Source organism: Elaeis guineensis, chromosome 6, assembly GCF_000442705.2.
Source record: "Elaeis guineensis isolate ETL-2024a chromosome 6, EG11, whole genome shotgun sequence".
Taxonomy (NCBI): Eukaryota; Viridiplantae; Streptophyta; class Magnoliopsida; order Arecales; family Arecaceae; genus Elaeis; species Elaeis guineensis.
The window spans coordinates 125,659,158-125,675,933 of NC_025998.2; the positions used below are offsets into that span (position 1 = coordinate 125,659,158).

Genomic DNA, 16,776 nt, shown 5'->3' on the forward strand with positions numbered 1-16,776 from the left:
GACACATTGGAAACATGGGTGACTATAAATGCTAGTATATTGATGTCTACTTTCTATCATTCTCGTTCTTGATTCTTGGATCCAATATGCTCATCATTAGATAACCAAGAAAACTTTCATTAAAATTTACATCGGTCCATATGGTATATCTTTTAGGGCTTATTTACGTCTAAAAGCGTAAAGTTGCTACAAACCTCTAATTAGTGTTTAATTTTCATTCTTATTTAGATATTTATTAATTTGCTGATTACTAATAACAAGATTTGCTGAGTTGTCGCAATGATTAATTGGTTGAAACCACTCTTCATGTTTTTTTAATTAAAAAATAATTCTAATCTTCTATTTGACTAATGTTTATGATTAGTTTTTTACCCCATTAGAATTTTTAATTTACTTTTATGAACATCAAATAACCACTTAAGATTTTTCGTCCCAGTGGGATGTGAGGTATTTCGGTCGTCTCGTCTCGCTTCTGTGAGAGAATGAAATTGGGATGAGCTTGAAACACCGAAATCCATCCATATAAGAAGAGAAGAAGAAAGAAGAAAAAAAGGAAGGAAAAATAAATAAAAGTAAAATATGAAAGAAAAAAAAGAAGAAAAATAAAAAAAAAGAAAGAAGAAAAAAGAAAAAGAAAAAGAAAAATGAAAGAAAGATAGAGAAAGATTAAGAAAAGAAATAAGGAAGAAAGAAAGAAAAGAAAGAAAAGAAAAAAAAAGATAAAAGATATCCATCGAGATGCGTGATTAAGATTGGGATGCGTCGGAATAACAGGAGATCTTGTTTCATAAAGAAATCAAAATATTTTTATTTCACGGGATTCAAAATCTTGTAACCACTTATATATGAATAACATTTGAGATAAAATAATGGTCGGATCCTCTCATATCATAATTTATTAGACATGTGGTCAGATTTAACACCATTGTATAGGAGGATATGAAATAAAAAATAGAATCCAACTTGATTTAAAAACTTAGGTATTAAATTAAGTTTAATCATCTATATCAAAATTTTCTCACTTCCACTAATTTTTTTAATGTAAAACTAACAATTACTTTACCCACGCACACACCCCCAAAAAAGCTAACACTTGCGAGGGACACTCAACAATGAGATCATGTATTTTCCGTTGATTTCATGAATGATGGGATCGTGACATGTGATGGAGCGTACACAAGCTAGAAAAAATGGAGTCTACTAGAAGGGATTATCCCGTAAATATCATCAAATCATAAGGGCAATTCTCCACAAATCTTTCCAGCGGAGATGCGACAAAGATCTTTTTGGGGTGATGTTGGCGTTCGGATAAGTGGTTGAGAGAGAGAGAGAGAGAGAGAGAGTAAAATATTAAATAAAAAAAATTGTGGAAAGAATAAACGAGAGGGGGATGGGAAAAAGGGTGGGCCCACCGTAAAGTTTAACAGAGAGGGAATCGCGGTAGAAGGTGGAGCCCACCACAATCAAAATACGTACCGTCGGGACGCACCGTGCGCTCGCCAAGTTTTCCTTTTTATGCGGCGAATCGATTCCCAGTGGCCGCGTCATCCTCCACGCGCCGCCGACACCACCACGTGGCCTCCCTGATGCCCGTTGGACGAGTTTCCCTTCTCCCTCAAATGGAATCACCTTTCCAAGCTATGCACTAACATTTCAGATATTTGATAGGATTATTTAAAATTTTTTTTCTCTGTATTCCACCATTCTGGATTTCATCCTAATTTATCAATTAGGTGCATGCATATGTCAAAAACTCCTACATTGTCTTGGTAGTTAACGGCACTCTAATATCTTGATTTCACCCAACTATATGGGCTAGAAACATGGTTTCCGCTGTCCTCCTACCTATTTATTATGCACTCTAACATGTTTTTTAGACTATTATAGTTTACAATAGATAATCAAATACTCTGGATCTTCAAGTCTGAAAGGATGGGTACAACCATCTTTCACATCCTTTTATTGCTAATTATTTGTTGATAGCCCTAGCAACTATAAAAGATATACTAATTGATTTTTATTATGTCCTATCAGATCAAACAATTAATGCGGATAAGCCGTATATTCAAGTTAGCTCAACAACATCAGCGGCAATCAAGTTACAAATGAAGAGAGCCTCTCATATTCTACTTAAGGAGGGTGTGTGGTAATATTTGGGAGTTCCATTATCCAACACAAAACTTGTGCCAATTGGTTTTGATTATTTGCTTAACAAAATTGGAGGGCGGCAACGGTGAACTCTCTTCTTTATAGAGAGAGCAATCTTGCTTCAGTTCATTTTTCATCACTTCCTACTTTATACCATGTTTTGTGTGCACCTCCCAATTTCTGCATGGATGCAATTTGAGAAGGAATTTCGATCTTTTCTATAGCACCAATTAACTGAATATGGAAGATTACATCCCCTCTCATGGGAAAGGTGGATCTCACTGGTACATAGGCAGCAAGCATTCGTATGCAAAATTGTTGTCTAGTTAGTATTCAAACTAGATTCATTATAGGCCCTAATTGTGGCTAATAAGTACAAGTTTAACAGCCACAAGTCTCATTATCATACCTCAAAGATTCTCCTCTATATGGTGGCGGATATCCTCTCTGGCCTCTCATGTGTAATACAAGTTCATATGGACCCTTAATGGTGGATATCGGGTGAACCTTTTACAAGACCCTTTGGTGCTCCACTACCCCCACCTCAATGCACGGCCTACTTATCTAAATATAGATTTAGATCTAATGAATGTGCAGGTGGCAAATTACCTTTTGCTCAACTTACTGATCCCAGAACTGTGATGCAATATTGGCTTTATTTTTTCTAGCTGACATGATGACTCTAATTGCCACTATGCCTGTGGTTCAAGGCATATGGGCTGATCAACTGTGTTGGGGGGCCACTTGGTTGGCTCATGTCACTACGAAGGAATTCCAATAGCCAATGATCCCAGCCTTTTACCTAGCTAGGCACTCCCTCCTCATTCCCAGGTATTTAATTAAAAACTTAATGTTCCAACGAGAGGTATAAACTTTCTGCTACAAGTTGTAGAATAAAGTCCCATGTAATCTACTTCTCTACAGGTGGGGAATTCTAGCTTACGACTGCTTGTCCTGTAACCTTTGTCCTGGCCAAATTGAGGATGTTGGTCATATTATGCTACATTGCCTATTTGCTCAATCATGTTAATTTGTAGCTCCTAGCTCATGAATACTTTGATGAGCCTTTTCCCCACCTCTTTGCGCCAGCATTGGTTAATTTACCGATCAATACCTTGGTAGAGAGGGCACTCACTCTCTTGCAGCCTACATCGTATGGTCATTATGGACAATAAGAAGTCAAAGGTTGTTTCCAGCTCTCATCTTTACCCTATTGCAGCTAGCAAGGAAAGTTCTCTTCTTTTATGATAATTTCTTAGATTAACTCTATTTCTTCATGCAGGAAGAACGAATCCTCTACCGTTGGGTCACATTCTTCAGTGGAAGCAGGCTGTTCTACTCTTCCAAGCTGCACAAGTTTTCTGAAAAACAAAAAAAGAAAAAAACAAAGAAAACATACTGCACAAGTGCTCCGAGAAAGAAATCAAGCAGCGGATTATACTGCAATATACGCACTCTAGGGGGCATTTCAAGCACCAGTTTTGGTTTGTATCTTGACTGCAGATGCTCTTGGTATACCGAGGTTTTAGCTTCTAGACATAGCCTCCTTTATGTACCAAAAAACCACTTGTTTATTAGTGCAAGCAATTCGAGGTTTCAAAAAAAAAAAAAAAAATAGAGGGAATAAGTACCAAGGGGAATAAGATAAAGTGTGCCCCTTAAGTCTTTGAGGAATCTTGGTTTTGTTTATTATAGCTAGAGAGAGAAGTGGGAAGAGGGGGTGGTTCAAGTCAATCTGCCAGATTGTAGATACTTGGTTTTCTTCCTGCCTCATGGTCATCGGTGTGAACCGTTCTATATGCAAGTGTTTATTATTTTAGGCACTAACCGTATGCTAAATCTATCTTTGATCTGGGGAATCTTAGAAACAAGTTGAGGATCCTGCTGAGAGGGATGGAAAAGCTGAGATATGGAATATTGAGGTAGCGTCTGGACAAGACTCGCTTTTGGATGCAGATATGAACTCCTCTTCTTTTTTTTTTTTTTTCTGAGGTTGATTGATATGTCTCCCACAAAGTCTTAAAATATGTTTTTGCCTGTCGATCGACGTTTCATGGCCGTGGACACAGCTATTTCTTGGATGTCACCTTGTATAAAGGCTGGAAAAGTTATCTCTGCAAGAAAACTAGAAAATGATGGATCAAAGAGTCTATATATGGATAGATTATAGACATGTATTCATGTGCCGATCGAGCTGAGTCAACTCCAATGATTTGTAGAGTAACAATTAATTAGGTTTTGACAATTTGGTGAAATAATTCCTTACATGCTGTTGTAGTTTCCCGTTCATATCTCGTTTCCTTTTTTTTTTTTTTTTTTTTTTGACAAAGGTTCATTTCTCGTTTCTTCATCAACTCGAGCATGCTTTCATAGTGATTGTGACATTTGATGAGCAAAACATGACGAAGGACCCATTGAAACTGTTGGTTGGGCTTTTCTTCATAATATTTCTTCCATATCATGATAAAACTTTGGTTAGCCGGCCTTTTCTTTCTCTCTCTTGCCACACTCTTTTCTTTTTTTTTTTGGTAAGATCTTGCCCCACTCTTTGATATACACAAATTTTGCACTTGAGGAGGTAGCCTTATTCAGGCAATTTTTGATTAGCAAACCGTAGTTTTTGGATTGTTACCTGCTATTTTGGATTCGTCGACTAGAATATTAATTTTTGAAACATGACAAATTATAAGAACTTTCAATGGCATAAAAGCTAAAGTTTTTCGCGGACATATGTATTGATCTCTCTCGAAAGAGAATAAATATGTACACGGACAAATCTCAAACAGAAAATTGCTTCTATCCCGATTCTAGTCTATTAGGTAACATTTCTTTTTCTTTTCTTTCTTTTTTTTTTTTCAAGGAAAAGAGAAGCAAAGATTGCCACCCGGATTTATTAAAGAAAAGTAATTACAGAGAGATATTTACAGAGCAAAGCAAACCCTTCTCAACAACAACAAAGTAGAGCTTCAAAAACTATAAAAAGTGGAAGTTATAAAACTACATAGAATTCAGAGTTTCAAAAATAAAGACTATAAAGCAAACAAATCTCACAAAAAACCAATATAGGATCATGAGGATGAGCCAGAATGACAGTAACTAGCAACAAGAGAATTCATTCTACCATATAAGTCAAAATAGTCTTGAAGGTTCTTGATGGAGCAAAGAGTCTTCCAACTAAGAAAGCACTGAACAATAGCCTGCAGAGCAGGGAAGATTGATCTTTTTTTATGCAAAAATAATCTTGCATTCTGCTCCTTCCAAATTTTCCACAGCATTGCTACTAGCAATTGATCACCTCCCCTTGCTGCCAACATGTGTTTGTTCTCTTCCTCCAATTGGTCCAAAGATTAGAAAAGGTGGAAGGATGGCCAATTAGCTTCAATTATATCTTGATTGCAGTCCACAAACTCCTTGTGAAAGTACACCTGAAGAACAGATGATTGGCTGACTCCAAGTTCGCGCTGCACAAAATGCACCCTAAGTTCACATTCCAACATTTCTTTGTAAGGATCTCATCGGTGTGCAACTTATTCTTAGTAGCTAACCATAAAAAAAATTTAACTTTCTCTAGTGCTGACATCTTCCACAATAACTTTAACTTTCTTTTTCTTTTCTTCCACACAAAATCAGTAGTCCTTGCACCTATCTTGCATGCTAACAATCTGGCATGGTCACATGCTCTCTTTTCAGTAAAAGCTAAGAACTTGTGGAAGAAGGATCATAATGGATCAAGAAGACTAATTATCATCCACTTTGTTATGCTCGAACAGTAGATAAAGAAGGTTGTTTGAGTTAGATATGCCCAATCTTGACTTCTTAGTTTTAGAAAGGGCCATTTATCCATCTTTCTAAAGTCAAAAATGTAAGTGCTCACATATATTGCTAGTGGGGAATCCAATCAGACATGATGTGTTAATTTATATGAGAAATATTTTGTACAATATCTAGTTGGTGTGATATACTACACATGTATCATGGTTAGACTGAGGATGACTTTAGAAGGTGTCTTGCCATAGCACCATGGCCCAATTTGATCTTAAAAACTCACATGAATCTATTTTTAAGCAAAAGGATCTATTGCATCATTTCATATTTCTATCTGAATAAGACAGCTCAAAACTTGTCCCTCTCTCTCTTTTGTGTTGATAGTTGTATAATAATAGGTAATTTATTTGCCGGCCTAGGTTGTTGATAGAATGCTAAGAGCCTCCATTCCAAATATTTCATTTGTTTTATTCTTGTGCCTCCTCATTCTCCACATGCTATTCCATTATAGACAAGTGCTCATTAAAATTAATCATCTATTGACATTATCAAAACATCATCTTAATTGGATGTAACTTAAATTTCTTTTTACTCTTTAACTATGAGTAACTAAAATGATAATTTATGATTAATTATTGGATCTAGATCTCGTGATCCGAGCAAGGAGCATAAAACCATTTTTTTTTTATGTCTATTTTTATCTTTGAATTGTTTTACCATGACATCCTCTCATGACTTTGACCATAAGCTGCACGCCCATCCACATATACATATGAGGCATATGTGACATGTCACACATATTTATTTTATTGGAGCAATCAAGAGATTCCATGTAGACAAAATCACCAAAAGCATAACCTATGCCAATTGCTCTCATTTAGATGCGTGACGCACACATTTTCGATCGACTCCATCTTTATCTTTGAAAACACCTCACATTTATCACGCCTTCTAGATTCTCGTGCGATTGATATCTTTGGTTGGAAGGATCCCAATAGAATAGATTCCAACCTTCATCAAGATACAAGGCAAGAAGATGATGCCAAGGACCCTCTTCATCAAAGTTCTCGTAGCCCTTTCCAATGGCATTTATATTTTTTTCAGTACACAGGCATTACAAGAGGACCCCCTTGGTACATTAGGCAATAAAGACTTGCATTTTTATGAGTTCATATATATATATATAAAAGGCTCATAATTCTTTACGATCCAATGGAACAGTATATTTCTGAAGGCTTTCTAGATATGGGTTAATGCAATGGCTAAAAGCTGGGGTCCATCATGAGTCCAGCTTCTAGCTGTGGGCCCATCGTTACATCTGGATCACATGGACGCGACAAACAAACAACTACAGAATCTTGCACCTTGTGGTAGTTGGGTGGGGTTCTTTGTTTTTAATTTTGGTTCGTTCTATGCATCTTTCCAACCAGTGGCTTAGATTTGTGGGGCTGGAATCTAAGAATCCAATGCCAACAATAAATGGCCCAAGGCTGCATGATGGAAGTATGGTTTGTCCTTCTCTATGTGAGAAAAGAAACTTTTTATTAGACCAGGGTCTGGATTCGCTGATTAGCATCTCACTAGGGAATGGTGGAGTTGTTGCTTCTAAGATGATATGATACTTTGTGTGATATGATGCTTTGTGGTTTAATAAAATATATAATGCTATGCATGAAGGATTGGTTGGAGTAATCCATGATTTTGGACATCGTAGTAATCGGAAAAAAAGGACATAAAAATTTAAGAAAAGATTTGACATGGAATTTGATTTACTCATCACTTTCTAGCTTTTGATCTTTGTGGAATTTTTGGATGGTATGAGATGGATGGATTCAGTAGTTGAGCCCAATTGCATAGGATGCCTCAAGCTAAGTGACAGCATAGAACTTAATAATTCCAAGATTAGAAATTGCCTTTTAATAAAGTTTGCTGGAGCTTGATTCCTTTGTTTTTCGGAAAAACGGAAATTATGAATCTGCATGGGTTATGGAACTAGGGGCTAGTTTCTTTAATTAAGTTTGTTGTGGTTTTGGTACGTTATTAGGCCTGACAAGTTATAACTGAGAAGTTTATACTTAATACAATTTCGATGAAGTACGAGTCATGATTTATTGATAAAACTCATTACAATGCTATTGAGTAACTGTGACTTAGTTTGTTATAAAATTGAATCACATTGTTGCAAATTGCAATATATTTGCCACGCATCATTTCTCATGGATAAGGTTTTTATATCTCTAAGGTGGCTTGGTGTAATGGATCAACCACTCCAATTGTAGACTTCCTATCTATTATTTAAGGGAGAGTACTAAAAACATTGCTTCAAATTAAAGAGTTCGTTCATTCTTTCTTTCAAGAAAATAAAATAGAAAATTTAAATTCAAAAAAAAAAATGATTCATTTATCAAAATTATAGTAATTATTTCATCACAATTGACAGCCTTATGTAGCATAAATTGTGATAAGAAAGCAAATTGTCAAAGCACTTCTCATCGAAATATTGAATAATGAAATAATAAAGCACAATTATGTAATCAATCATGCATAACGATGTCAATGACTTCTGTAGATATGATGTAGATCTTTCTCCAAGCACATTGTTTTGTGGTTTCTTTGGGTTCTTGGGTCTTCTGCTTCATCATTAAATATATTGATAGCGGTTAAGCAAACCAATCAAAATGAGTTAAGCACAAGCTAATTAATTCAAGCATGCAACAAGGGGCTTATTAACTCAAGATAGAAAGAAATGAGTCAAATTGGATTGGGTCAAGGCTCTAATATACACCCTCTTTCTTTATTCTAATTTCTAGTTTCCTCCTTAATCTAATAAAAGCTTTACACTTTTGGTAGTTTGATTGCTTTCAATCTTGAATCATGGCAAGATGCAATCTCTTCCCTCTTTCACATTAAATTTGCTTTCGAGATAGAAGGTTTGTTGGCCTTCATGCCGCCTCTCTCACCTTTTGAGTTTTAACCTTACATTGTGATGCCTTGGATTCGACCAAAAAATCTCTAGATAGAATCAAATCTCTGTAACTATTTAGAATTGACAAGAAAACACTTGCGTGAGCAAATGGCCTTCCATGTCCCCTAGGGTTATCAAGGAATTAAGCTATACAAGTAGCCAATAAATTATGCCTATTATATAATTTGCACGATGCCCTATTCAATCTTATAGCTGTATCAAGCTTTAATCTCAAAAACAGTTGCTAGTGAGGGGGATAGCTTTGACACATTGCCAAGATCCTGATGGTACATGATTTTTCAGCCTAAGAAGTTATTGAACATAGGAAAAAAGAGTTCAATGCTTTTAAATTTCTAGAGTACCAAAGGTATAGGGGATATCTTTGGGTAAGGTTTTGAAAATACTACAATCATATTATGACTAGTCTGATCCATTGTGATGGAAAAACTAATAATTTGAAATAAAATAATAAATGTTATGATGGCCATTTTCTTTTGATAGACATAATGGTATTTTTTTAGAATAAAAAATTATAACAATATAATTGCAAAAAAAATCATTGAGATGCCCATTAAATATCTATTTTAACTAAAGCTTCAAAATTATCAAGATTATGATTATTTTTATTTGAAATAATAGTCATTAATCAAGCTATTTTTTTAAATATACATAAATTATATGCATAATAGAATTCTTAGATATCATAAAAAACTAAAACTTTCATTAAAATAATTGCTATGACCTTTTTGTAATCATGATTTTCAAAGCAATTCTATATTATAGTTTAAAATTAAGAATAAAAACTCCAAAAAGAAATGCCTACTGAACAAACAATGATCAAAATATTTTTTTTTCTTGGCTTTGGATAATTATCCCTCAAAACAAATTAGTGAGTATCAAGATCTTCTGTTGTAGCACGTATAAATGAATAAATAAATAAATATGAATATGAATTATGATAATCTTTCTATATCGTTCCTCACATAGCATAATACGACTCCTTATAATTGGGATGTAAGAAAATTCAATGAAATAAATTGTTGGTTTATGCTCACCTAAATTTTTTTCAAGATCTATCATTGTTGATAGTGACATAATTTTATCTTGTTGATAACTACATATATATATATATATATATATCATGCATATACATCATGTGAGCTAATGGATTTATTTAATGAGCCTACTGAAATTATATTTTCTTGAGTTAGAGACGAGAAATAGAGCATTGTATTGATCCAAGATGTATTTTGATATAATCCATGGCTGATATTAACTACGTATCTATAATAATTGTTGATATAGACATGAGCCATATTTATAATTGGATAAGTTTCATAATTTATTTTTGGCATCAACGCAAGATACTCATGCATGAACTCTAATTCTTTCGATACTTAGTCGCTGACATGTAATCCAATCTTTTTAGAAAGATTGGATAAGCACAAAACCATGTTGACATTATAATTTGCTTAAAAATCCACTCAACTTTTTCTTTTGGATTTTAGCTTCAAATTTGTACCAAGTCCACTTAGATAAGGAGAGAGAGAGAGAGAGAGAGGAAACGGGGGAAACGGGAAGGGGATACTTGTAGTGGAGGAATCTGGTTGCTACGGTACTTTGTCATTTAGCTCCCTCAAAAGCAACTTTTCTTCCCTTCCGTCCCCCCAACGAAATCCCCCGGGATATCGCCACCAGGGCCCACCCTTACCTAAAATCCTTATCCCCAACCCAATCCAACCCATCTAAATAAAATAATATTATTAAATCCTCCTTTATATTTCTACAAAAAAATAACCTCCTTCATATATTTATATATTTATATTTATATAAAAGATGAAGATGCCTTCCACCACGTGGTGGACAACGACCGGGAGCAAAAAGGGGATCCCAGCTTGTACAACGTCCGTATCTGACGATACTGTTCCCAGCTTTTTTTTTTTTTTTTTTTTTAATTAAAAAATTATTTCCTCAAAAAATACTATTATTTTAATTTAGTTTAATTTTTTTTTAAGTGGGAGGAAAAGGGTCCGAATCATGAGCACTGGAAGAAGCTGGGAGCCAAGAAAAGCGTGGTCGCCGGGGAATCGCTGCTGCCGTCCACGTGTCAGAGCATGGTTGGAGGTCGATGCGCCGCTCGTACGCGGCGGACATTCCTCGGCCCCGCTTCATGCGATCGGACCATTTGGAACGCAAGTCGTACACGGAGGTCATCTATCCCGAAAATGCCCCCAATCCTTTTTCTAAATCACGTAAATGCCAGCGAGGGAGGGTATCTTATGCTTATCCTTGGAAAGGATCCCTTTGATTGGAGGGAAACAGGCAGCATCTTGTGATTCTAATCTCAACCTATGCATATTTTATTTATTTAATTCACGGTTAAGAAAACGCTTTGTATTTTGGATCGGGCATGTCACGATCCGAATCATGAACCGTCCAAATCACGTCACCTTTCCTTGTTTGGATTGCTTTTAGGCGAGTATTATAAGGTTAGATCAGGCAATTCTGACCATTCCGAGTAATTCCATGCAAGAGGTAGGTGTGAATTAGAATCTAGAGGGGCAAATAAAGATGCTTTAAACTTTTTTTAATTAAGAGAGTAATTATGTATCGATTAACATATAATAATGCTTGCTTAATCTATCTAATATATTTTTAATTTTTCAAGGTATATTGCTTTGGTTTACATGTCAACACCCCTTCAAAATGTGCATGTTTAGATACTCTCTGCTGTGAATCTCCATCTCGGTCTTGACTAAATGCGTCCTTGATGCTGATCAAACTCCAAAAGACGGACCGACTTAGATCATAAATTTACAAAGAACTCGAAGGTCAATGGACACGCCATATTGAATTAGAAGCATTAGCTAGACCCTTGGACCTCAGCTTACGCTAAGATGTTCACCATGGCTATGGACAAGGTATTTAAGGTTAGCTAAAGCCAAACTATAGTCGGAGAACCGTCGTTGGCGGAATTTCTCTTCAGCAAATCGAAAAAGTCGAAATAGAAAAGAACTCTTTCGCGATCAAATTTATTTCAAAAAGAAAGAACTCTCTCTAAACTAATCTACACACAAAATCCGGAAGGCAATTGAGACTCCAAGACGTATACGACTCCGACTCCTCTCCTATAAATAAAGAGGCAAAGAGACCTTCAAAGTAAGTTCATCACTCCCACTCTCTCACTGTTCTTCATCTTCTGACTTGAGTATCGGAAGATCTTCATTGGAAAACATTCCGATAGAAACTTTTTGTAGATTCTCAAACGGAGCTCCAGCAATAGCAGTGCCTCGATCGCTTCCACTTTGACTGTCCAACCTCAAGTGCGAAGATTAGGAGCAACACTCTTTTTTTGCGACTTTTGAAGTGAAGCAAGCAATTCACACAAAGCATGAGAAATCATCCAAAAAAAAAATGCTTGGAAATTCCCACATGATTATTTATTGGAACAGGCCTGAAGTTTTGCTAGCAAATAAAAGTTTGCCATATACTTTGTTTGATAATAAGTAGATTTTTTTTTTCAATAATTTTGATGTCTATTTGTAGGAAAGAGATGATATTTTTGATAAAATGTGTGTTTTTGTTGTGTGAAGTTATTTCCATGAAAGCCTTGCATATATTTTCTTTAAAAATAGCTTTGCCTATTTGCATGTGCTGTATGGTCATTGTTGCGTGAGAAAAGATAAGAAAGAGATGAACCTAGATGCAAACGCATTTTACATGTAGGCAACTATTTGGGGAAGCTATTTCTAGGTGTGTAAATAAGTTGCATGCCTTGATATGTGACACATTTCTAGGTGTGTAAATAAGACACATTTCTAGGTGTGTAAATAAGTTGCATGCCTTGATATGTGACACATTTCTAGGTGTGTAAATAAGATGCATGCCTTGATATTTGGGGTAGGTAGTAACCATTTTTCCTTTGTGCTTTGTAATGAATATGCATTATATGTTAGGACTATGATATAAATCATATATCTAAGTTGTAGCAACATGATGATACTAATGTAGCTATACAACTCATTTTCCAAGTTTTTCTTCCATATTATTATTAAGCAAGATCCCATCATTATAAAGCTATAATAGGAGGTGTAATGTTTAGTAACAATCAAATTCCAAAGAATAATCGATCCAGCGATGATTACATAATATAACCTTCCTCTTTCTCTATGCAAAATGGCTATTGCTCTCCATATCACTTCACTAAACTAGTAAAATAAATAAGCATAAAACCAACATACTAGCTAGTTGGGCCATATTGTTATACATTATTGAAAATATCAAGAGCTAGTGCAATTATAAATGTGTAAATGACACAATAGTCGATTACAAGGGAAACATAAACATAATCCCTTATGATTTAAATTCTCACACCATCATCTTGACCCATCTAATTAAGGTACTTTTGCATTAATTACATGCTATCCTCCGTTGAAATCCCTTCTAAAAGAAACAAGCTTACCATCTTGTTATACAATTCCTCTTGAAATTATTGATTATCAGTTATATTATAAATATATAAACAACAATAGTGATTTATAAGAAATAAATATAACCATCAACAACTCCAACTCTCGCATCATCATCTTCATGCCTAACACACCCTTGTATTATATGCGGTTCAAAGGCCTTCTAGACAATCAAAAACACTACAAAATGCAATTAAGTAATCCACTAATTATCCTTCCACATATTCAAAATTAACTCAGGCAAGCAAGATTATCAATGTATTGAAGGGATGAAAAATCGCTACCATGTTCTCTTATCTCGAATTTAATGATCATTATTGGAGACAATAAAAGAGGGAGAGCGGGATCAACGAACTCATTAATATTTTTTGCATACTTTTTGTCCAAGGAAAGGGGAGAGATGAATCCAGTCTACTTTTATTACGGATACCTACGCGCCACCTGCTTCTGCGAAGAATCTCGGAAGGCGAGGAACCCGAGACACGCAAACAGGAGGAGGCCAATAAAGTCGAGCAAAAGTGGGTTTTTTTTTTTTTTTTGAGGAAAAAAAAAGAAGATACCGACTGGGCGAGTCGGGGCACCGCCGAGAGCGGTATCTCGACTCCGGTTGGGTAGCGAAGCTCCCCCGCTAATGCCTGACGCGACGAATCGAGCCCGCATCGGCTGTCGAGATAACACGCCGCTCGCGGTCTTTTCTGCCCCTGACCTCTCCCGGTTCGCATGAACCGGACCCTCTGGATTCCCGGTCCAGTCGAACCGTACGCATTTCTTTCTCGCTCCCCTGTTCCCCTCCCCTCGGTATATATTGGACGCATCTCTCTTTGGTTATTTGTATGTTTAGAAGCTAAGAGATGTGAGAGACGAGAAAGATAGCGAGCGAGCGAGCGAGAGAGAGGGAGGGAGGGAGAGAAAGATAAAAAGAAAAGTGGAAGGGAGATGGGCTCGGTGACGCCGGAACTCGGGTTGGATTTGAAGCTCTGCGCCATGAAGAGCGCGAGCGGTTTTCTGAAGGAGGCCTGGGCGATTGAGAAAGGAGAAGGGAGGATGGCAAAGGTGGAGGAGTGCGTGAAGAGCTTAGAGGAGGAGAGGAGGAAGATCGAGGCGTTTAAACGTGAGCTTCCCCTCTGCATGCATCTTATCGGCGATGGTTGGTCGATTTTTCTTCGTTTTTCCCATGTTTTTCTGCGTTTTTTGATTAAAAATACGATTTTTTTTTGGGTTTGGAGATTTGATTTCTGAAATTTTCTTCGATGGCGGCAGTGATCCAGGGGTTGAAGGAGGAGCTGGAGCAATGCCGGATGGACGGATACGCGATGTCCGGCAATGTCCTCGAAGAATTCATGCCCATTAAGAGTAAATTCGAGGAGGAGGACAGGGTAAAGTTTGAAGACGATACCAAGGATAAGATGAACTGGATGAGCTCCGCCCAGCTCTGGAGCGACAATTACAGCGATGAGAAAAAAGACAGCACCCCCACCGACGAGAAGAGAATCGCCGAAAAGGTATTAAAAGGAATTTTTTCGCTTTTTTACTGGAAAAAAATGGCTTTTTAAAAACTTTTTGATGATTTTTTTCCCCTGAAATGGTTCGTCTCTCGTTCAATGACAGAGAGTTGGAGAGCCCGATCACGAGACCTCGTCGCTGGAATCCAGAGGTCGGAGCGGGGGAGGCGCATTCGTGCCGTTCAAAGGCCTATCGGCGCTCGCCGCGAACGCGAGGAAGGAGGAAAAGCCGGCGGTGGGGTTGCCGGACCTCTTCCTGCTGTCCCCTGGGATCAAGGACTCTCGCTCGGTTCCGGCTGTGACCGACGACCACCGTGGTAGTGACGTGATCTCCAAAGCCACCGTGAGAGCACCGGCGCCGTCGCCGCTGGCCGCGGCCGGCGCCCATCTCAGCTTGCATGCCCAGCAGCAGACCCAAAGGAAGCCTCGGCGGTGCTGGTCGCCGGAGCTGCATCGCCGCTTCGTGGCCGCCCTCCAGCATCTCGGCGGTGCCCAAGGTTAGATGAAAGTTTTCATCTTTCTCTCTCAAACACGTATAATTTGAGTTGACGGTGGTTGAATTCATTGCAAAGGCATTCCTTTCTGGCTTCTGCTTTAATCTCTAAAGTTTTGCATCAAAAACTTTAGTTGCTTTTATGGTAATTTAATTCGGCTTTTTTTTAGTATGTGAGTAAAAAGTTTCATCTTTGTACTAAGGAATTGGAAATTATTGCTTTGTCTTGGTCTTGATTTTTCTTACATGTATGGAAAGAGAAAGGAATAAAGATCTAAAATAGATTATAGAAGGGAAAAAGGAAACTTGATTCTGACAAAAATAAAGGGATTGGAAGATTGGTACACATGCCCTCTTTCCTTAGGATGTGAGAATGACGTAAAGCAAACTAGAACAGTGCAATCCTGTTCTTTTGATCTGATTAAGGTTTCTTTTGATGCAGTGGCTACCCCAAAGCAGATCAGAGAACTGATGAAGGTTGATGGGCTCACAAATGATGAAGTGAAGAGCCATTTGCAGGTAGATTTGGATTCAATTGATTGCCTCTTCGCTTCTTGCTTCTTAAATTTTCATCTGGTTGTCATTTCTCAGATGGCATTGATAAAATGTTCTCTACTGCTGTTTCAGAAATATCGATTACACACTCGAAAGGTGCCGAATGCTTCAGCTGCAGTGAACCATTCTGTTGTCGTTATGGGAGACTTATGGGTTCCCCAGGAGCACTATTCTACTTCACAGAAGAGTGCTTCCCAATCTGGCTCTCCGCAAAGCCCTCTTCAACTAGCTGGTGCTGGCCACACAATCTCCATTACTGCTGGAGATAGCTGCGAGGAAGAAGATGGGAAATCAGAGAGCTACAGCTGGAAATGAGAGGAAGTGAGGCCTTAGATATCTGTTGAAGAGACTGACATATGGGAATCGATGTATAGAGAAATCAAGAGTTCTACTGATACAATACTGGGGAGAAACTGATGGGCTTGGAGTACAATTCTGTGATATGGAGGGAAAAGAGGAACAGCCATGCTGAGGAAAGGAGTTATGGATCTCCTTACATAAAATTTTGGGCAGAGATCAGTTTTCCCCCCCTTGGTTCTTCCTTTCTTTTCCTTTGGGTTTTAAACAATATGAGGGTTGTTGTGACACTTATTAGACATCAAACAAAAGTGTCATTTTCCCCTTAGATAAAGTCTTTGCTGGTTTTAAACATGACTGGTTCTTGAATTCTTATTGAGCTTTTGATAAGTGTAAATTTGATACTGTTTGCTATTGTTTGGTGAGTTTATAACAGGTGAAGAAAGAGGTCCCAGGTCAGCATGGTGATTGAGAATTGAATGTTCTGCTGGCAATTGATGAACACCTATTATTATCTGACTATATGAGTGATTTAGACTTCCAAGTATATTGTAGGTATCTGTGTTTAAGACTAATTCTAGA

General features: G+C 37.2%; 1 protein-coding gene across 2 annotated transcripts; it reads left to right on the forward strand.

Moving 5' to 3' along the window:
- The first annotated feature begins 14,182 nt into the window (after nt 1–14,182).
- Nucleotides 14,183–16,563, forward strand: LOC105059999 (myb family transcription factor EFM). 2 transcript variants are annotated; one of them, XM_073259763.1, is made up of 5 exons: nt 14,183–14,458; nt 14,608–14,849; nt 14,956–15,346; nt 15,785–15,861; nt 15,970–16,486. In XM_073259763.1, the coding sequence occupies exons 1-5, from the start codon at nt 14,284–14,286 to the stop codon at nt 16,210–16,212; spliced, it is 1,128 nt and encodes a 375-aa protein (XP_073115864.1). In that variant the 5' UTR covers nt 14,183–14,283; the 3' UTR covers nt 16,213–16,486. The 2 variants fall into 2 exon arrangements, with proteins under 2 accessions (XP_073115864.1, XP_010941843.1); XM_010943541.4 differs by having other exon boundaries at nt 14,186–14,494; nt 15,970–16,563.
- The last annotated feature ends 213 nt before the right edge of the window (nt 16,564–16,776 follow it).